This window comes from Spodoptera frugiperda, chromosome 20 (assembly GCF_023101765.2).
Source record: "Spodoptera frugiperda isolate SF20-4 chromosome 20, AGI-APGP_CSIRO_Sfru_2.0, whole genome shotgun sequence".
In the NCBI taxonomy this organism is placed as follows: Eukaryota; Metazoa; Arthropoda; class Insecta; order Lepidoptera; family Noctuidae; genus Spodoptera; species Spodoptera frugiperda.
The window spans coordinates 13,873,374-13,895,843 of NC_064231.1; the positions used below are offsets into that span (position 1 = coordinate 13,873,374).

At 35.0% G+C, this 22,470-nt stretch overlaps 2 protein-coding genes across 2 annotated transcripts; one reads left to right on the forward strand and one right to left on the reverse strand.

The window, feature by feature from the left end:
* Window positions 1–1,504: 1,504 nt before the first annotated feature.
* LOC118282435 (uncharacterized) lies at window positions 1,505–12,821 on the forward strand. Its single transcript, XM_050701112.1, has 9 exons — window positions 1,505–2,321; window positions 4,214–4,310; window positions 4,394–4,498; window positions 4,906–4,994; window positions 5,799–5,814; window positions 6,759–6,995; window positions 7,564–7,674; window positions 7,955–8,140; window positions 8,495–12,821. The coding sequence occupies exons 1-9, from the start codon at window positions 1,531–1,533 to the stop codon at window positions 9,188–9,190; spliced, it is 2,328 nt and encodes a 775-aa protein (XP_050557069.1). The 5' UTR covers window positions 1,505–1,530; the 3' UTR covers window positions 9,191–12,821.
* An 8,118-nt stretch (window positions 12,822–20,939) lies between these two features.
* On the reverse strand, window positions 20,940–22,216 carry LOC118281214 (histone H2A, sperm-like). Its single transcript, XM_035601781.2, has 3 exons — window positions 21,988–22,216; window positions 21,692–21,905; window positions 20,940–21,494 (listed from the first exon to the last, which is right to left on the reverse strand). The coding sequence occupies exons 1-3, from the start codon at window positions 22,010–22,012 to the stop codon at window positions 21,317–21,319; spliced, it is 417 nt and encodes a 138-aa protein (XP_035457674.1). The 5' UTR covers window positions 22,013–22,216; the 3' UTR covers window positions 20,940–21,316.
* Between the last annotated feature and the right edge of the window lie 254 nt (window positions 22,217–22,470).

Below are 22,470 nucleotides of genomic sequence, written 5' to 3' on the forward strand. Positions count from 1 at the left end.
TATTCCGATGCAGTCGGGTAAAGAAGTGAGTTCACGGAATACAGAAATAGATTACTATGGTCAGCGTTTTCTAAAAGATTTTGTCTCATGAAATATAGATCATACAGGTGGCGACCAGTATTATTATCTATAAGTATCTAAGTAAAACATTCTTGCAATTCAAGTTTTTTTTTTTTGCTTAGGTACATAAATCTTTTATTTGAACCTCAAAACAAACGTCTAACAAGAATTTTATTCTATTAGATTATTTTAAATCAAAATTTATAAAAAGTCCCTTTTTTCCAAATGATTGGCGTGTCGTATTTTTCTAATAACTTATTCAGAGCGTAATGATGGGGTTCGCAGTGATGTGTGATAGCTTCATTATTTTTTTAGAATGGGGAGCGTCCGGAGTGTCGCTGTCACGCCCACACTTAGTGGGTATAATAGAGACATTTAAATTATCGGTTTCGAATGTAATGTTATATGACTGTGTGGCTGCTATTACTGTACTAGTGATGGACACTACTGGCTAAGTTATCGATAGATTACTTTTTGGTCTAAAAACCTTGGTTGATTGCAAAAAAGCAATTAGGTAATTGGTACCTTATTACTAACAAGATACTTTTTCCGATCTAAAGACTTTATCCAACACCCTAGTTAAACAATATGGATGTTTTTAAACTTTGCGATTTCGAAATTCTCAGCAAAAACTTGTTTTTAACATCAATGATGATGATGATGATGATGATGTCTTGACACCAAAGTCCTGAGTTATGTTTTGCATTATTCCAAAGGAACTGAATGGATAGCTAATAAATAAAGTTAAATAAATAAAGAATAGATGACAAGGAATTTATGTTTTCACGTTAAGTTTTTTACTGAAATGAAAACTCTAAATTAAATTAAGGTATGGATTTATTTAGACTATAACTATAAATCCTTGACACTAATAGTGATAGATATAGCTACTTCTGATGATCTGATGAATCTATTGAATCCTTATACAAGAAACCTGATAATGATTACCGAAGGGCATAAAATAAGTAGGTAACAACAGAACAAGTACCTAACACTAGGATTTATGTTACTCGTTAGACCGTTTATTAAGGAGGGATCTATCCAAGTTGTTGATAGTTACAGTAGGAATAAAATTGAACCTGTAAGTAAGTAGTCCAGTTTATAGATCCTCCTCATCTTCAATTCAGCTACAAGACAACAACATAGGCGGAGGCCTTCGTTCTGCAGGGTAGTTGGGGGGCTGAGGGAGCCTCAATGCTAGTTTTTTTAATAACAGGAGTTTATTACTGACATTTAACCTGCAGGTTAAAAGGGGGTTAAATATAGTAGTCAGTTACAATTTGAAAAATTCAGAGGGAACGTTAAATCCCCTAAAAAATCTATTCCAATATACAATCAAATAAAACAAAGTAGTATTTTTCCCTACCGCGGTATCGTGGGGTTGAACGCTACCTACAGCCTTGTAGTCGTATATAAATCCGAGCCTAACAAGTTCTCCGTCACTTCGTTAAAATCTTTTGGTGTGACAAAATGAATTCGTTTCTTCAGAGCTTAGAGAATCCAGCGCGACCTTTCCTAGGTCCGAACTACTGGATTCTAAAGAAAATGGGATTACTTTTACCTAAAAGCAAATTGGGCACAATATTGTACATTTTCTTGCACGAGACTGTCACATTTTTTGTCGTTACTCAGTACATGGAGTTGTACGTAATCAGATCAGATTTAGATCTCGTATTGACTAACATGAAGATTTCCATGTTAAGCGTGGTGTGCATTGTTAAAGTGAACACCTTCGTCTTGTGGCAAAAGCATTGGCGTGAGGTACTGGACTACATTACAGAAGCTGATAATTTTGAAAGGCAAAGTGAGGATCCAGGCAAGATTCAGATAGTTGAAGCTTACACTAAATACTGCCGGCGGCTCACGTACTTTTACTGGGTTTTGGTCAGCACAACCTTCTTGACAACTACATGTTCACCACTTATGCGATATCTGTCGTCATCGACTTTTAGAGAGAACATGCGAAATGGTACAGAACAATTTCCGCACATCTTCAGTTCGTGGATGCCATTTGACAAGTACCACTCGCCAGGATGTTGGATCACAGTCCTGTGGCACACGGTACTTTGTGCTTATGGCGCCGCAATTATGGCGGCCTACGACACTTGTATTGTAGTAACGATGGTATTCTTTGGAGGGAAACTGGATCTACTTCGTGAGAGGTGCAAACACATGTTTGGTTCTTACGGCACTGTAATCACCGACAAGCAATGCGAGGAGGTAGTGCGACAGCTGCATGGCATCCATATTATGCTAATAAAGTGAGTATTGACTTTGGTTAATATGTACCTATGTGGCAGTTTGTATTACGTATATTAGCATGCATAGAAAATCCCAACATACAACTGTTAGGCAGTAGCCAGCCAAGTATGATCACTTCACCTGGTCGGACGATCCTCCTTTTCCGATCTTTGGGAACTTAAATCTATATTTCCTGAAAAGTGTATTACCATTCAGTGATGTTTAAGTTTACGAATTACAGATTTTACTAAGAATTTATATGCCTATCTCACTTTGTAGCAATCTACAGTTTTAAATCAATCGATTTGATGTCAAATCTTGAAACTTTTGTATAATTAGGTTTTAATTATGCCACGATACTAGTCACTAGGTACCCTACTTTCTTCTTCAAGTGATCGTTTCTAGCTTTCTAGATCACACAATGTCAAAGCACTTTTTCTTTACGGTCTCTCCACTACTTGGACTTAATTGCAATAGGTAAGTATTGCTTCTTCTATGTTTTTACATTCAGTAGTTTCAGAGCTTAGGGGATCCAACTTTAACAAAACTTTAAATGTACCCAGCAAACAATGGGAACAAACGAAAATAAAAGACGGGTTTTAATTAGAGTAATATTTTAGTTAGATATTTAAATGAATAATATTCCTTACAATAACTCCTTCCTACATTACTTGTACTGGGTATACTAAAATAAGGTGGGTAAACTTTTTCTTTACCTTTCTCCAAATGGGCTCGCATTAAGCCTTAAACAGATTTATCTCAATATCAGTATATTAAGTGCATGAACCATTTACTATGTATCCTCCACAGCCTGTTAATGGTACCCACTATCATAATTCTGGTTATAAGATTTAAATATCTCCTGACTAAGTATTACAACTAATACCACTTCAACGAGATCCTATAATACGTAATTATTTTCCACTTTTTCATTTCATACAATAAATTTAAATTCTATTTGGCGAATAAATTTCCATCGTCAACTATGAGGGTCTATTACTACGTAGCTATTTCACTTATTCATCTATAAAATAGTTATTTATCGTACCTATATAATCATGTAAGCAACTGATCGTCTCAAGACGATCATGGCTGAAAATAAAGAACACTAGAAAAGCACTTATACATAATTATTTCAATCATGTTAATGAGATGAGGAAATCCAAGCCAACAAGCAGTTTCTGTGATTTTTAACCTCCATAATGTTTCGCATTTCTACCTACCTAAGTAATCTTTTCTTCGTCTCTTCTGTGTTCCCCTCATGAGTTTCTGTCTTTCTAAATGGTATTCATTGAGACATCAATAAGTCTATCTCTTGATTAGTATGTAGGTAATCAAACTAATAAACCAAACCAACATGAGACGAACAGAAATGAAGGTCATCGTATGTAGTTCTATGAGAAATTTAAAAGTTTGTACCTATCTTGTACGGTTATTCCAGTAACTAAAGTAATGTTTGTGAATTACCGTTTAAAAAAGTTCAAAATAACTTAATCACTAAGTTATAAGTAACTCAAAGTTACGAGTAGTCATTTACTTAAACTTTAATTCCAAAAGATCTGAGTTGCTAAAATAATATCAGATCTCCACGCGAAACAGTTAAAACTACATCTAGGATCTCATCAATGGATTTAAATATTCCACTGGTAAAATTAAATGTCTATACACTAAAACATATCAAAATGTAAAAAAAAACAACTGTATAACATGATACTTATAAAGTAAGTACCTACATAATATAGACATTTACCCAACTTACGCAGTCCCAAAAATTTTATCGATAGATTGTATCTCGCGCGTGCAACCACTATGCGGCGTAGAGTTCGACATACGCTACTAAATTAACTAACAACGAAAACAATAATTTATAGTTCCTACTGTTAGTAATTGCGATAATGATCTGTTGTTTCAGATACTCAAGATTATTTAATTCACTGCTGTCGCCGGTCATGTTTTTCTACATGGTCATGTGTTCACTCATGCTTTGTGCGAGCGCATACCAACTGACTGTAAGTTTTATCCCAAAATATACCTAAAGTATTCTTTCTTATGATTGATTTTGCAAATTGTTTCCTTCGTGTTTTATTTCCAGTCCGCACAAAACGCCGCGCAGAAGCTTCTGATGGCAGAGTATTTAATTTTTGGAATCGCGCAACTTTTCGTCTTTTGTTGGCACAGCAACGACGTTTTGATTAAAGTGAGTTTCATTGTGGGTACTCTCACAAAACACTTATTTGTTCTATGGTCCTACCCACACTCGTATGTAGTTAAGAACTTCCTATGTATTCATATTGCTACTAGCCGCCCGCGACTTCGTCCGCGGAAAATTAAAAAATTGAATTGTGCTACCCCTTACATTTAGGGGGATGAAAAATAGATGTTGGCCGATTCTCATTGATACCGGACAAGCACAAAAAATTTCATCAAAATCGGTCAAGCCGTTTCGGAGGAGTATGGCAACGAAAACTGTGGCACGAGAATTTTTATATATTAGATAGGTACCACAAGATTTTCTTTATGCTTCTTTAGCTTTAATATGGAAAAAATGCAAAGGATTTTATTCAATTTCTTATTCGATATTTTCATTTATTTTCCTTCTTTCAGAATGAGAACATGACGTCAGGTCCATTTGAAAGCAACTGGTACACAGCTAACTGTCGACAGAAGAAAGACGTGCTACTTCTGTCGGGGCAGCTTCGCATCAAGAACATTTTCACTGCTGGGCCATTCGCCAACCTTACTCTGCCGACCTTCATTAATGTAAGTTTTCTTAGGGCGCGTACACAGTGTGAGAAACGCAAAAGAAAAACTGGTGCCTTACATTTGGGGGCGTTCAGTAATTTTGTTTGGAACAGTAACAAACTTCCATAAATCCAAACTTTTTCAATTTGTATTATGTTTAAGTAGGAATTTTTAATGGGTGTAAAATCATCCAATGTCTTCTCCCGCCTTGGGCGAGGCGAGAGGGAGTGTCAGACTCTTACTGACTAAAGCCACCCCATTTCTAGTCCTGCTTTTCGTGTAGGAGCCCCGGTAACCCGATAGGCAGTCCGCAACTCCAGTTCAGGTATCAGCCCTACTAGGGCCCATCTGTGAAAGTTTAAGTAAAATAGGATAAAATCTATTTGGATTCGAAGTTACCAGTAAATAATAATGTCTCTAGTCCGTTATGTCGGTAAATGTATCCGAAGCCTTATATCAAGTGGGCGTAACAATGTCGATGCCGATGCCGTAACTTGTTGCAACGAATGTCTTATTAAACTTGCATAGGATTTTATTGGAAAAATGGAGGTGTGACTGGAATGACTAATACATAGTTTAGTAACTACTAGACCGACTTGTATTTGTTACCAATCTGTATGCTTAGCTAAGTCATTTATCGATGATTTTAATGACCTATTTTTTTACTTTGCAGATACTCAAAGGGGCTTACAGCTATTACACATTGTTGAGGAAATAAGAAACAACTTTATTTATTTTTAAATAATTTTAATAAGTATTGTAGTGTTGCTAGTGACGGGTTTAGCTTTTACTATGCATGTGATTGTTTAGATGACTTGTTACGTTAATGTAGTAAATAATGTTTTTAAATTACAAATAAAAGATAAACTACACTACGTATTATTATTTTTTATAAGCGTGATATTTTAAAGTTCTAAATATACATATAAAAAAAGCCAATCAAACTTTACCTGACCCAGAAATCAAACCGATACCCCGATACCCCTTGAGCAGACCACAAAATTGTATGGTCCATTTTTGTACTTCATCCGTTAGCAGCTGGCTATCTAACTGGTGCAAAATATTAATAATTCAATGTTAAAATTGTACATTATTGTCTAAAGAACAATTCAATATAATAGAAGTAAATAAAAGAAACAGCAACAGATCTTACTTTATAAGCACCATCTAGTGAGAACATAGAGAACGACGAGAGTACTACTAAAGCGCCATCTAGTAGGTAAAGAAAGAATGAGGTGTGTTAATGTGAACAATAATGAAATTAAAATATTAAATAAATATAATTTAATAAATTAGTTTCCTGATTACAAAATTAACGACACATACGTATATTTTTTAATATATAATTTTGAGTCCCAAAAGATTTGTCGAGCGGTTTTGTGCAGAAAACCTTTGCCCGCCCGGGAAATTAAAAAAAAACAAAGGCTGTCTTTCTCTTTCACGGAAGCTCTTTCTTTTGATTTCTTTCTTTACACTTACGAGCTTTGCGTTAACTTAAAATAAGTAGGAGCTTAATTAAAATAAACATATACACAAATAAAGCAAGTATTGAGTGATCAAGTGCAGTTTATTCCTAAACATAACACGATTGGACGCGGCCAGAGTTCAATAAACTTGGATGTCGGGCAGGCCTTTTAGAAATGTCATTAGTGGTTGGTTATTGGATTTTATTGTGAATGTTTTGTGATTCTATCGTAAATAACTATATGTGCTAGTGTCAGAGGCGTGTTGCTATGGAAAATCAGAATCTTCCTGAGAGAGTTGTGCCGGTTCAATATGGAAGAGGTTCAAGAGCTTTTCGTCAGTTTAAAAATCCTCCACAGCCGCACATGTGTATCCAAGATACGATAAAGGGCACTTCGGAGAAATTGTACATTAATGTGTTGGGATGGCAGAAAATAGCCAACCCGAAACAATACTCAGATCCCATTCCTTTGTACGGTGGAATGCAGGTACATTTTTTATTTTCATTTACATTTTTACACATCACTCAAGTTGTTTCAAGATTAAGTATTTATATTTATATTGCTACTTGTTTACTAATTAAGATTACGCGCATTGTTTTGATTGCACGTCGATAAGTTTTCCGCTCCAATTGTTTTAGGTGCCATTAAAATTTTAGTCTGCTCTACTTACTGTAAACATCATAAATCGCTTATTTTATCGATAATAAAATTATAATTAATTATAATATTGTGTAACATAAAACAGGTCTAATGCTACTCTTGTGCAGATGATCAAATTAAAATTTCTCAAAAAGTTTAGCTTCTTTATAATTATATTGGGTCAAACAATAGAGTGTTAGTTTTTCATAAGTAAAACTTGTATGGCAGATCTCCATGACCTATTCACTATGAATTTAGAGTTAGATACTTATTCCTCTTCCCATTGAAGAGTAAAGATTGCATATTCAAAATAAAGACTTGAGATTTTTATTGATAGATTTCAAGTGAACTTGAAGGTATTGATCAATCAATGTCTATTTGCTCAATCGTTACACATGGTAACCAACTGTTACAGGTGCCACAGAACTATGGTCCAAATGCAGGGAGACCTCCGATGATAGTGTTTGCTGTTATGGTCAATCCAGACATACTCAAAGCTAACGGGAAAAATGCTAGCAGTCCCACAGTAAGTCACCTATTTGTGTACATTTTAACATTTACCTAAATAAAAGGTTAATGCACTATTTTTGATAGTTTAAAGAAAATGAAACACACAAATGGTACAAAAAAAAATTATAAACAATATTGATAAGCCCCCATTCATATTCATAACAAAGTAAAACATAATAAAAACATCATTTTGTTTACATATTTCAAGTTGTTGTTCAATTTACTAACCAATACACTACTTTTGGAATGATCTATTTGAGATACAAGTAATAAAAAATATGATGGTCAATTTCCAGGATCGCGAAGCACTAGTAAGTCTCCTGTGTGACTTTGTGGAGGCTATGAACCCAGGACTGGTGTTAGCAAGGAATCCAGTCATCATGAAGGATAGAGACCTTGCTGGAGAATTGAAGGATGTTTGGCTTGCTGTACAAAATAAAAGAGAGAGGGAAAAAGGAATGAATCAAGATGTTATGTATAAGGTTAGTAGTTTAGTACTTGTTTAGCTGGAGGTCTACTACTGAAGAAAAGTCTCAAAAGAGATGGGGGTTCCTATAATTACACAAATCCATGCAATGGATTCAATCTAATAAATGCTTTGTTTATCTGTAAATAAACATTAAAGTAATATTTGTTTTAGGTTTATCTGATAATTTAATTCTTATCTATAACTCGAAATTAAAAATCTTATTGTATTTTATTACACCTATTGATATAAATAAAACCAATGCACATGCAATATTTTATGCGTACTAACTAGTGACCTTGCTTTGTCATTCACATTATCATAGATCATTAATCTTCAGATAATAAATGCAATAAAACTTGACTTACAGGTTTATGACATAGATGGTATTGGTGAAGACAATATGAATGAAGATGATGTTCAAACGAAACAAGGTGGCTCTCCCAATAGAGGATCAAATGGTGATAAGAAACCTGTGAAGTCATCCAAGCAAATACTGTTGAATGCTGGACAGAAATCAGAATTTGATTCAGGTATGAACAATTGCCAACTAAACCAAACACATGCAAACCGAGACAATAAAACTGGTAACAGTTCGCCGGACACTACATACTGCACACCTGTCTATGGTCAAATAGTTTCAACACGAGAAAATCACAACCAAATAAATGACATACAACAAAAGTTCTCTTCAAATGAAATTAAACCATCAAGCTCATTCCGGAAAGACTGGAATCCCATGCATGGCAAAACAACTGAAGGCTGGGACGAATTCTCAAAACGCAACATATCCACGATCAAAAGCGACGACAAAAAACGATGTATCAAAGACAAATCGAAAATAAGCAATGGCAAGTCTCACTACGATTTCTTCCCGTACTTTGACAATAAATCGGCGAACGAAGCGGAGGGTTCCGAGGAAGAAGACAGTATGAACAAGGAACAAATTACGAACGAAGAAAATTCTAAAATAATTATAGACCCAATGCAGAAACTAGTTCTGCATTCGACTGATAAGAATATATGTGATAATAACACAAGTGCTCTCAGCTCAATAAGCTCATAAAATAAGCTTTTACAAACATTTTTGTATGGCAGTTGACATTTAAATATTTGATGTAATCGCTTGCATGTCTGCATACCCTCCTCGAACTCGTGACACTCGCAATCTGGATCGAGATGTTTACACTTGGTGAGTAGCTCACTACTCGAATGCCACAATAAAAGCGATTGTGCAAGTGTAACGTGAGCGAATGAATGGTCGGAATATTCATGTAACAATAGCAATTTAGGTGGAGCAATATTTTTTAATTTTATGGTGTTTAACTAATATTTATGTTTGAGTATGAGATTTGTATGCATGGCTTGTGTTTGATGGTTTTGTCTTGATAGTTTTATAGATCACATTATTCCAGTCCAGCCAAATTGTTTATCACACATATTAAAATTAGTTAGTGTTACAAATATTATGGTAAATTGTGTGCATGAGATTGTATCACCTATAGATATTGAGAATATGAATGAGCTATTTCACTTGTAATCTTGGTAACAATGTCACAGAAAATTTTATTAATTAAAATCGGATACAAAAACTATGCCAGAAACAGAATACTTTAATACGAAAATACAGTATGTGTTTATTGAAACAATATTATAATGTTTTGTGTGTGAGTTTTATGGTTGTGTGTTTATCTAATGATTGAGTGGTGGTAGCGCTCGCGTTTGTTCAAACTAGGCCGATTGTTGTTATTATCACTAAAGACTGACTGATCTTTGGCCCAAATATATATGGCAACTAATCCCCTTACAAACTCTGATAATCTTAACTTCTAAGATGTTCTGAAAATTATTTCTGTACTTCAAAGTTAACAGTAAGTACAGAAATACTTTAAAATGGACCAAGTATTTCCATATATTCAGGCATTCCAATAAGCCTACTAAGTAAATCAGAGAAACAAATATAAGAGTTCAGAACAAAAACACTGTCTAGCCTAATTTGAACTGACAAACAATTGTAAAATACGTACATATTGATAATTTTTATAAGATGCTATTTTTCATTGTTGCCAATTTACTATATTTAAACTCTGAGCTTGTTACACGACACTATCACGAAAAGAAGTTTCAAAGTGATATTTGAATGGCAAAATTCTTGTGGCCAATTTATTTATTGTTGTGAGATAGCGAAGTGTCCTGAGTGGCGTTAGTGAGCCTTGTTCTAGATAGCAAAGATTTTTATCACATGTCTCACTAATGTTATTTGAATCGTTTGAATTCTAGAATGCAATGTGTTATTACATATTTTTATCCTCTAAATTAAATTAAATATTGTGATGAGCGTTTTAATTGCTCATTGTAAAAAAAACTTAAGTGACCAATTATTATGAGTGAAAATTGTTCAGCTCGTTATATCTCTTTGACAATGATCTCGGAATTTAATTAAACTATTTCAATTGAATGCCTGTAGGTGTTGTTACTGAACACTGCCAAATGATGCTTCACTGTAACACTAATGTATAAGTCACATCGACACTGACGAAAGAGCACATGGAGACTGCTATCAATCTTTAAATGAGTGCAATACCTTGCATTGTGTTTCTCAACTAGATACCGACACAATGTAGTGTGTGGCAGGGTTGTCAGGATTTGTGCTTTAGCTAGTCTGTTTGACAGCAAAATAGATAAAATGTTTCCATATTTTTATTTTGTAAGTTAGACATTTTTACTATTATAATTTAAGGCACCCCATTTTCACTAACTTTTTAGGGACATTTTATTTGAATGACCTGACAACCTTATGTACTGGCCCTCTTTTGTCACATATTAAGACTGATCATTCGGGACTCTACTAACAGGATTTTGAAGTCAACTGTTTGTTTTCAAACAGGCGACTGTGAACAAATAAGTACCGCTTTAGATTGTTAATCGTGCTCTATTATTTGTCATGTTACATGTAAGAATAAAGTGAGGCTGGCCCAGATTTTTACAAGTAGATAGATTGTTATTGGTCTATGCGCTCTTTTGCCTACAGTTCTGTCGTGATCATTGTAAGAATAGGATATAATGGGGCCTACCGTATTTTTGCTCACCAGATGACACTAGTGTGAACCTGTCGTTCTTCGTCCAATAGGCAATTAGCTATTGTCACACCATTGGATGTACAATATTTGACAGCTGCTGTGATTGGATAAAAAATCCTTTTCCTACATTTGGTGAGCAAAATAAGGTAACCCCCATTTATGCATGTCTTACTTTTTACCTTTACACAGAAAACATTTGCGTTTTGAGAATAAAATTAGTTAAAGAAGTCGCAAGTAAAGTAGATTTTATATGGTTGTTTAGTCAGTAACATAAATCAGTCTGTAGGTACATAATAAGTCAATACCTTGTGCAATCCCTTGGTTCTTTTATTATTATATAACTTTATTTTTACTAAATATATATATTTTTAGTTTTTTACAAGCTGAACAGAGGTAGAGATCTCAATTAAGACTCTCGCCGTATACAATATAGATCTTATTTAATTTCATAAGTCTCAATGTTCTATAACGCTTATCAACTCAATCGACTTGTCTATAAACATGTAAGATGGACTGATGTTGCATTTGGTGAAACCATAAAAGTATTGGTTTATTTTTTAATATTGAAGGATGAGATCCGATGCGAAGGAAGAGTTGTGCAGTCCATCTCATGTAAATTTTTATCTCTAGATACTTTTTGTAAATGTTGAGAATTTTCGTATAAAAATATGTATGCCGAGGAATATAATTATAGTATCACTTGTAATCGCCGGCATCGTTGAGTTAGCGTATTGCAGTTGTTAAAATAAATAATTGATGTTGTTAAATTCTCTAAACCCAGTTTATATTATGACAACTTTACTATTTTGACTGTTCCAGTTGTATGTAGGTACTTTGAATTGACTCGACATTTATTTAAAGTTAATGAAACTTCAGATCAATGAAATTGCATTTATTAATAAAAGATTTTCTTGTATATTTTTTGATGTGCTACATTTACATTTAGTTTGGTATTATTATTAAATATTCATTTTAATATTATTCATAGTTTTAGATAGGTACAATAATTGTAGTATTTTTTGTATGTGCCCTAGGTACCTAGTTATGCTTATACCCAATGTTCCTTTGATATAAATTATATTAATTTGTATTAAATTGTATGATCAGACAACTGTATATTTTATCTGTAGTCATATAATTATTTTGTTATATTAATTTTATCTGTGTAATATAAAGTGAGTTTCACTACCTAATACAATAACGATAACCTTTATACGTTTTCAAATAATTTACTTTATTAATTGGATTTAACTATAAACATACAGAGACTATTTCAACAAAAAGTGATTTTTAATTAAGTATTATAAAATTGCAATAATAATTATGACATTTTTATTAAGTGTAAAGACAATTCTAGTAAAATTCACTTTATATTACAGTTATCGGTTGTAATAGACTCAAAAATGTTTTAGATATTAATGATATAGCTTTTAAAATTATTCATGTAAAGATATTCAAAACCAAGTGACGTTTTTAGTAAGAAATAGTTGTATTTTATTATTTTATAAAATGGTAAATCTGTATGTGAATTTATAAACATTGTACCTACCTAATATAATGGAATTAAATAACAGATCTCTTGTTTACAGTATTTAAAATTACATGTCATTTACAAGACTGGTCTAAGTTGTTTCTCATTTATTTTATCTTCACTAGGGATAAAATTGCACATATTTCCTACTACTCGAATATTATGTCGCCATGTTGTAATCTTGGGAAAACCGGGACATTTTCGATCCATAATCCCTGCGAAAATACTGGTGTGATCACTCCTTCCTTATTCCATGATGCCCAATTTCCATCAAAGGGATAAATGACAATTATGGCAAACCTTTACCTATACATTGGTGTTTCTCTTGTTGTACTCGGATTATTTAATCATGCAGAAATTCACAATGGCCTAGATTGCACTTGCTTGGGTCCCAAACATTGATGTATGCACATTGAATGTCTCAAAATTTGAATTGTAGAAATATCACGTCAAGAATGGTTGCAAAGCAGAATAGATATGCATCAATATCCATATCTGGTATACTATGAGCTCAGATCAGATATGTATATCGACGCTGGAAAGGCAAAATGTATTAAGCGCCACTTTGGTCGAAAATGAGTTATATATACCGTTGGAATCGCCTGATTTTTCTCTTTCGAATGGTCTATGTCTCGCCTTAATTTGAGCACTTTGATGGCGGTTAATACATCGGTGATTTTAGACTTTTTCGTATATTTTTTTGTTTTAAATCCATTCATTTTTTTATTTTGGCTCATAAAGCGTACATGATAGTAACAAACTATTGATAAGTCATTTATACCTGCTTAAGTTTACAACTAGATTGGTTTTAAATCTCTTTACCTTTCCATTTTTCTAAAAAGTAACGCAATAAAACATTTTACAGATTGGCAATTATTATAAAATCTAAACATAAGTCAATTTACTTGTAAATAAAATATATGTTTTTTGCGTTTAAAACATTTTACTTTTCTGCATGTTACAATTATTTGGACGTTAAAACAATTTTATCCAAAACATTTTATTACTAAAATGGTTGATAATACAATTTTACCTGAAGCTATTCTAATGTGTTTGTAGCACTTAAATTAATTTACCTAATGTAAAATTAATTGCATTTGTGAGTTAACCCTCCCAAAAAGATTGATAAATACCAAACTATGGTGGTTAGACGGTAGTTCAAGACTGTCATTCACCGAGACCGCGGCTGTTAATCAGGGCCGAGAGCGTTGCGCGGGCGCTTCAGTCACCCATGCGCTGTCGACGAGGGAGTTCACGCTCGCTGTCGCAATACACTGTTCGTAAATATGAGGAGTACCTTAGTTTGCAAACGTGTAATGCCAAAAAGAATTTACCAGATACTGATATAGAAGAAGATTTTTAATTTTCCAAAATGTGATTATTTTTTATTATTATATCGTCACGCTCTTTATCCCCGAAGGGATAGGCAGCGGTGCACATTATGCCACGTAACGCCACTGTATAATGTACACCCACTTTTCACAATTTATGTTGTAAGTCCCATGTAATAGGTGAGCCTATTGCCATACATCGGACACATTTCATTTCATGCTATTACTGAGAAATTTTCGAAAAACCGAAAAAAGCCCAGCAATAATTCGCCCAACCCGGGTATTGCCCTTGCCCAGTAATCGCACTTGCAACCACTCGGCTAAGGAGGCAGTCATTATTTCAATATAAGATTAAGTGAGATTATATTTTACACTTATAAGATTAATACTGATACAAAAGATGTTGATGAAGTTTCATGTTATCTATGTCTTGAATATGTTTCCAAAGTCTGATTGTTTTTCATTTTGTATTTGATTAGTATAAGTCTAAGTACAAGTGTACCTATTAACTTGTGATATCTGATCTCTACTAGGTATACTTAAAAGTATTGCCTTTCCATGTTCCGTACCAAAATGGCAAAACTGTTGGGCCTACATAGTTGAAACTTTGTAGGTTGATGTATTCTGGTAACCGCTATTTGGATTTCGAATAACAATTAATAAATTAAAAGGGGCACCCCATACATGGAACTGATTCAAAAAGTTTTAACCTATTCGTGATGGGTGTCTATCGATAATACTTTAAAAAAGACATTAAGGTTCCTAAAACCATTTTTCGTTAAAATCAATTGTTTGAAAGATAGACGTTTCCAAAGTGGAAAAATGAGTGTCCCCCTCTCTAACATTTAAAATATGGGAGGGACAAAACTAAAAAAAAAAAAATATATGCTGTAAATTTCATTTGAAACTTTCAAAGAAAATTGGTTTGAACGAGATATCATTATTACTTTTTCAGAAATAATACTAATAGAACTCGTCCGTGAACGGTGGCGGTGTGTCCTGTATGGGCTGAGCACCGCCAAGTCCTCAGGGATGTGGTCGGCGACGGTGACCTCTCGCGCCCGGGACTGGTTCAGGCCATGGTGCGGAGCGAAGGGGACTGGGATGCCGTCTCCACCTTTTGCGAAGCAGTCATGCTAGCTACGGAGAAGGCGGGGCGCGTGAGAGAACAAACCTCCTCACGTCCCAGCCGTCGCGTGAGACACTCCGGGCGTCGGAGATCGCGGGACGATCTCCGGCCACCGTAAGTGCGGGTCTGCGGTTGGCGAGCAAGGGTAGCTCGCCGCTCGACCAGAACCAGACCCGTGCGTGCGGATCGGATCATCTTGAGCTTCTGGGCGTAACTTTATCGCTTACACTAAACTTCGGCTCTTATATAGAGTCGAAGGCGCATCTGGCTGGTAGAAAGTTGGGTATTCTCTGGTGGGTGAGACGGTACTTCACACCGAAACAACTGCTGAGCCTGTACCAAGCGCAGGTTCGGTCTTGTATGGATTACTGTTCTCACCTTTGGGACGGCTCGGCTAAATGCCAGATCAAAGCGCTAGAAAACATCGAAAAGCGTGCCAAGAAGCTCATCAATGATGATGCGCTTGTAGAGGCCCGGCTTCAAAGCCTTGAACACAGGCGCAAGGTTGCAAGCCTTTCCGTTTTTTACCAGATACATTTCGGAGAGTGTGTGGGGGAATTGCACAACTTGATTTCACCTAGTCCTTTCCATCATCGAACAACAAGACAATCCGCGAGGCGTCACCGTTTCATGGTAGATATCCCACCCACTCGCACGAAGCGCTTCACGTCAAGCTTCCTTGTGCGAACTGTTACAGAGTGGGATTCTTTGCCGGAGTCTGTGTTTCCTGATGGGTATAACCTGGGTGTTTTCAAGGCCCGAGTGAATAGGTTGGTTATGGGCAGACGTGCTCCATCGTAGGCCGCGTCATCACTTACCACCAGGCAAGATAGCGGCTAAACGTCGACCCATCAAACGTAATAAAAAAGTGCATTTTCAAAAAACGCAAATATAACTTTGTCGTTCATACAAACACTATGTATAACGAAGTTATTTTATGACTTTTATATTATGCCATCTACTTGCTGCTACGGAACCCCTCATGGGCGAGTCTGACTCGCACTTGGCCGGTTTTTTTAAGACTGATTGATCTCAGAAGTAAGTGCTTTATATTTTTTCTTCATTTTGCGATGAAAAGTCCTTTTAAATTTTTTTTTTTTGCGTTATTTAGTTTTACCCGTAACTTCCATTATTCATTAATATTGTGAGATAATACTTAAAGCCCAGCGAAAACTTTAGCTTAATGCAAGATAAGACATTTTAGTTTTCATGGTCTGACTTGACCGGGCCTGATAAAACATTTTACTTAGACGTGTTAGTATGCTGTACAGAATATAACACATTTTATCTAGCTCATTTATGCAGCTTTTTGTTCGTTAAAACATGTTTTACCTGGACACGGTGAGTACGGTCAACTGACTTAAGTCAATTTTACCTAACCAAGATTATGGCCTGCATTGTATTAACTCCAAAATCTTGGACACGAAGACACTTACATTGTTTTCTATTATTACATTTCATAGTAAACGTTATTCGTAATAACTATTTTGAGTTTCAATGAAAAAGCTCCAGTAATTAATTAGTTATGATTTTTTTGCAAAATTTGAAACTTCAAATCGCTCTACTGAACAATTCACATAATGGCGGTTAATACATTTTGCCTTTCCAGCGTCGATATGTATTAGTATAAGTTAGTGCTTGGTGCAGTTTCTGCATCTGCATACATCTATTGGAATAATCGAATGCTTGGCGCGTTTACGTGATGACGCCATATTATTATGTAATCAGCAGAATTTATGTCAATTTGTTGTATTTAAATAGGTACCTATTTGCCTGTCACATGTAGGTATATTCTACAGGAATCGCTATACAAATTGAAACACCACTTAAGATTTAAAAAGCCAGTCATCCATTTATTTGTTTCAGTCATAACCATGCCATTAAAAATTTTGGAACAGGGCAAATTCTTACACTTCAATCAGGCACTTAGATACGGGCCGTTCAATTATTACGTAAGCACTATGGGGGGCGGGGGGTCTTTGCTTTGCTTATTTTGGATGACATGGGGGTAGGGGAGTCTAGATGATGATTACGTCATCGGTAGTTATTTTCTTTTTTACACGAATGGCAACCCACACATTGTCTTTGCTTGAAAACGAAAAGCATTTTCGGGGATTCCCGCAAGTAATACATACATTTAGTGAACAGTGCGCGGTAATTCCCCTACTCGCTTTAGAACCGAGTAAGGGAATTACCGCGCGCTGTTCACTTGTCTAAATTTCCTCTATCAGTGTATTGTTTCGTTTGGCTGCTATAGCGAGTAGACGTATTGTAAGCATAGTAAAGCAAGTTAACATTTGTGTTACCATTCATTCCATTATCCAAAGTTTAATGTTTAAATAAGATGTCATTTCAAATAGACAAATCCAAGTTATACCAAAAATTGTTTGAAAGTTTTAAAAAATCTCATACAAGTACGAAAGTACAAAATGTACAAAAGTTAGTTAACGAAGTGTGGCGAAATTATAAATTACAAGCAAAATCCGACAAGGAACTAGATATTATTGTATCTAAGAGAATCGAAGAAGAATTGCAAGCAGCGACTAAGAATAAATCCAATTTACTACATTTTTTTCTAAGGTGAGTGACGAAATCATTTTAGGTACCTACTAGAAATATTAGAAATCGCCAAAAAGTTTCTCTTTGCTAATTAGAAAATATTATGGCCTATCTTAAAGTATAGAGGTAATATTCATTATATAGATTTATTTCTTATAATTGATTCCGTCAATTGGTCACAAAATACAGGATGTCAGTTTTATACATATATATTATATACCTACAGAAAACTATACTCTATTCAAATAGGTATTTAACAGAATGTAAACAATCTTTATATGTCTTTTTATTGAAATATGTGGTTTAAAATTGTAAACTGTGTAAAATCTGTTGTGATTCATTTAAAAACTCAACCAATATTAAAAAATTGCTTTTCTGTAAATACATAAAGGTGCGTACAAACATCGTGAGGCGTGCGCCGCGAATGGTTCGCACGTATACATGTGCCGTAGCATGCCTCAGGTTGATGTATGCGAGACGAACCATTCGCGGCGCAAGCCTCGCGATGTCTGTACGCACCTTTACAGATATCTGATTTTATAATTGCATATTTCAATAAAAAGACATATCAAGATTGTTTATATTCTTTTAAATACCTACTTGAATAGACTATAACACCCTGTATTTTGTGACCGGAACGATTTGCTCGTTTAAAGATATTAGATTTAAAGCCATAGGGTTTTGTATTTACCATATTTATTGCCATACTTTGTATTTATGTAGCTTAATAAGAGAATCTTTAGCAGAACCCATAGAAAGTTTTTATTTTTAGGCAACCTGTAAACCTGCAGAAAAAACACAAATTACACAGCCAGCTTCAAATATTAAAAAACAGGAAGAAGATAAAATAAAAACCGGTAATGAATCACAACAGCAATGCGAAATTAATAAAAATACAGATAAACAGAGACCAAAACCTTCTCAGGAAGCTATGAAAAATAAGATTGCTCTACTCGAAAAAAATTTGAATGCTTTGTATTCTGCCAGAGATACTATGTCAATCCGTGCTGAAGTTGATAAACAGATCATTAAGTTGCGCGAGGAAATAAAAACAGCAAAACAGTCTTTAAACAGGAAGGTTCAAAACGCAGTTGCCCAGAAGAAACACAGGGATGGTATGAAAAGAAAGTTAGAAGATATTTGTCATGAAAATCCAGAAATGAAAAAAAGACTATCTCTGAGGGATTCAGTGGGACGTCCTAATCTTGAAAGCAATCAACCTTTACTATTGAAAACAATCGCGGATATAGCTTTATTTGGGAGTGCAGCAGATGATAGAAGACGAACGGAATCAATTCGCAGCGTAAAAACTCTTGATGAACTCACACAAGAATTACGTAAAATGGGATTTGACATTAGTCGCAGTGGGACATATCTTCGTTTGATTCCCAGAAAATCTAATTCTGCAGAGGGACGAAGACATGTATCGACAGTCCCTGTTAAGCTCATTCGGGCTCAAACTGATCACCACAAGAGCCACTTAGATAGCAAGTTCGCTGAAACATCAATCCATTATTTAGAGAACATAGCATCCATACTAGGACCAGATCAAGTATTTTTCATATCTCAAGATGATAAAGCTCGAGTCCCTATTGGCGTAACTGCGGCAAATAAGCAAGCACCTCTTCTAATGCACATGGAATATAGAATCAAATTGCCTGATCACGATTGGGTAATCGCTGAGCGTCATAAATTAATACCATCTGTTTATGCTGGTATCAAAATCACTTCCAATATGCTAGGACAACCGCAAGCCGTTGGATATTCTGGACCAACATACATCGCTATTCGAAGTGGAAAGCATAGTTCATCTACTGCTAATACTCATGCTCAGGATTTCGAGACGCTTCTCGAACTTGAAGAGTTTCGACCATTAGCTAAAACTGACCATGGACTAGTAAAACCAGTGGTAATCATGACGGTTGATGGAGGGCCAGATGAAAATCCGCGTTATCAAAAAGTCATAGGGTTTGCTATACAACACTTTAAGCGACATGATCTCGATGCATTGTTTTTAGCTACCAATGCTCCCGGAAGAAGTGCGTATAACAGAGTAGAGCGCAGAATGGCTCCTCTTAGTCGGGAACTGGCTGGTTTAATATTGCCTCATGACCATTTTGGGTCTCATTTGGATGAACGTGGCGTTACAATTGATGAACATTTAGAAAGATCTAATTTCGAATTTGCAGGAAAAGTATTAGCTGAAGTATGGAGTTCAATGGAAATTGATGGCTATAATGTTAATGCAAAATATGTTGGGGCAGGTGAACAAGATCTTCCTGATTTTCCAGACATTAAATGGTATTCAGAACATGTGCGTGAAAGCCAATACTTGCTCCAAATTGTAAAATGTAGAAATACAGAATGCTGTCGTCCAAGAAGTGGACTATTTAGATTACTAGACAACAGGTTTCTTCCACCACCTGTAAAAGTAAAACAAACAGTTGATGACTTGGTTTTAGATGAAGGAGGGCAATTTCTTAATCTTCCAGTCAATTTAGCTCTACGCTTAAGTGCTTCACTCAAAGATTTCCTGCAAATGCCATACGATTATTTTTGTCCGACGGTACAATTGAGGCTATCAAGTCGAACATGCAAAACGTGTGGTCTTTATCATGCTTCCGTCAAGTCACTAAATCGTCACATCGAAAAGATCCATAAGAAAGTAAACACGCACACTGATAGGAAAGTTAGACCTGTAAGAGTCGCTGCTCGTCGTGCTAATGAACTGATGTGCATTATTCAAAATTTAGAGCACCATGATGTTGAATGGCTCGATGAGAATGACGTAGACATTCCAAAATCGGATGAAAGCGAGCAGACTCACAACACTGAGCAGCAATCGAAGCAATCCAATGTCATCGAAAACTTAGAATCATGGATTCGGGTTTCATGGACTGAAGACTGTTAATTTGAATTTAATATATGTACCAAAAATTTAAAATAAGTTTGTTATGTTAGTAAGATATAATATTTTTGTCCTTTACTCTATGTTGAATACCGTTTCAGTAAAATATAATCTCTATCCTAAATCTATTTTCTTATTTTTCAAATTATAATTATAACATTATAAAATTAAAAAAACAATACATTAATTGACAAATGTTTACGTAAGCATGGGGGGAGGGGGTAAGAGCTTTGCTTACTTTTGCTGACAAGGGGGATGGGGGGTAAATAATTGCAATAAATCTGCTTACGTAATACTTGAACGGCCCCATACATTACAAATTACACAGCCACATCCACTAGGGACTAATATAAACTTACAGTTACAACATAATTTTTCAACAAGTCACAAGTACAATTTCTCAAAATTCTCACAGTAGGGAGTAGGCAGAAGTAAGCACAAATGTAGCACACCACTTTTTTATAAGATTATAATAGAATCTCAGTGATAGAAATGCAATTTTTTTCAGACTTTTAAATGTGAAGCAACCGGCTCCACCTTATTTCTTAGAAAGTTATAACTGGTATATATTTGGTGTTGTTACATGTGCCCATCTCTACCCACTCCTTTGCAGAAACTGTGATTATGGCCAAAATAAAGTTGTGTCAATAAACATTAATACTCTTGTGATGAGCTATTAGTGTTATGTTGACTTTTCATATTTGTCTTCTTTGGTAAAAGTTTCTGTTCAATGTGTGGTATCACTCCGCCCTGCGATATAGTTACACCCTCCAGCATTTTGTTCAGCTCATCATCATTACGAACAGCCAGTAAAATATGACGTGGTGAGATTCTAGAAAAAATAAGTTTCTTTAATAAATGTGTAGGTAAACAAAAACTACATCAATATTTTAGTAACTACTATACAAAACAACTTGGAAGATGTGCTTTGAAAGAGTATGTGAGAATCTAATTAGTAGGTACTACATAAAAACTCTTTTAATTTTGATAAATAAGTAGGTAAGTTGTTTTTGTTTAGTGTTTACTGACCTAGTTCTCTGGTTATCATCAGCTGCTTTGGCAGCCAACTCCAATATCTCGGCAGCTAAGTATTCAAGCACAGCACTCAAGTAGACTGCTGCCCCTCCGCCGATGCGAGGTGCATAGTTACCGTTCTTTAGAATTCTATGAATTCTGCCCACAGGCATACTCAAGCCTGCCCGGCTACTGCGAGATTTGGACTTAACTCTCGTCTTACCACTGTCTGTAAAAGTTTTAATAATAAAATATCACGGTTACTGCAGGGAATCGTACATGATAAAGTATAGTATCGTGTGAACACTTACCACTTCTAAACGTGGAGGTCGGCATATTTAATGGACAGTAATTTTGAAGCACGCAAATAACACAATAATCGGTTTGTTAGAGATGAGCTGTTTCAAAATTATTTAAAATCACCAGTGATTTCAACAAATTCTTCAAAAGTCAAGGCAACACAATGCTGATTTCTTTTTAAATTTATTTTTCGGTTCCTATTTCATTTCACTGTTTCTAATTTGACAGAATTAATAGCGGGAAAATTGGCGTTCGGATACAATTCCTTCACGATTCGGATACATAGGTATATATCAACTATGTAAGTAACGTACACACCTTCAAGAAGTGTACAACTTGCAAATCACAGCCCCACTTTATTATCAACAATTATTTTAATTGTGGGAATAAAGACAAAATGTTAATATTCTAGTTTAAAATCTAATTGAAGTGAAAAATAATTAATTATTATTTATAATCTGTGGGAAAACATTGTAATTTCTAAACGTTTGTGT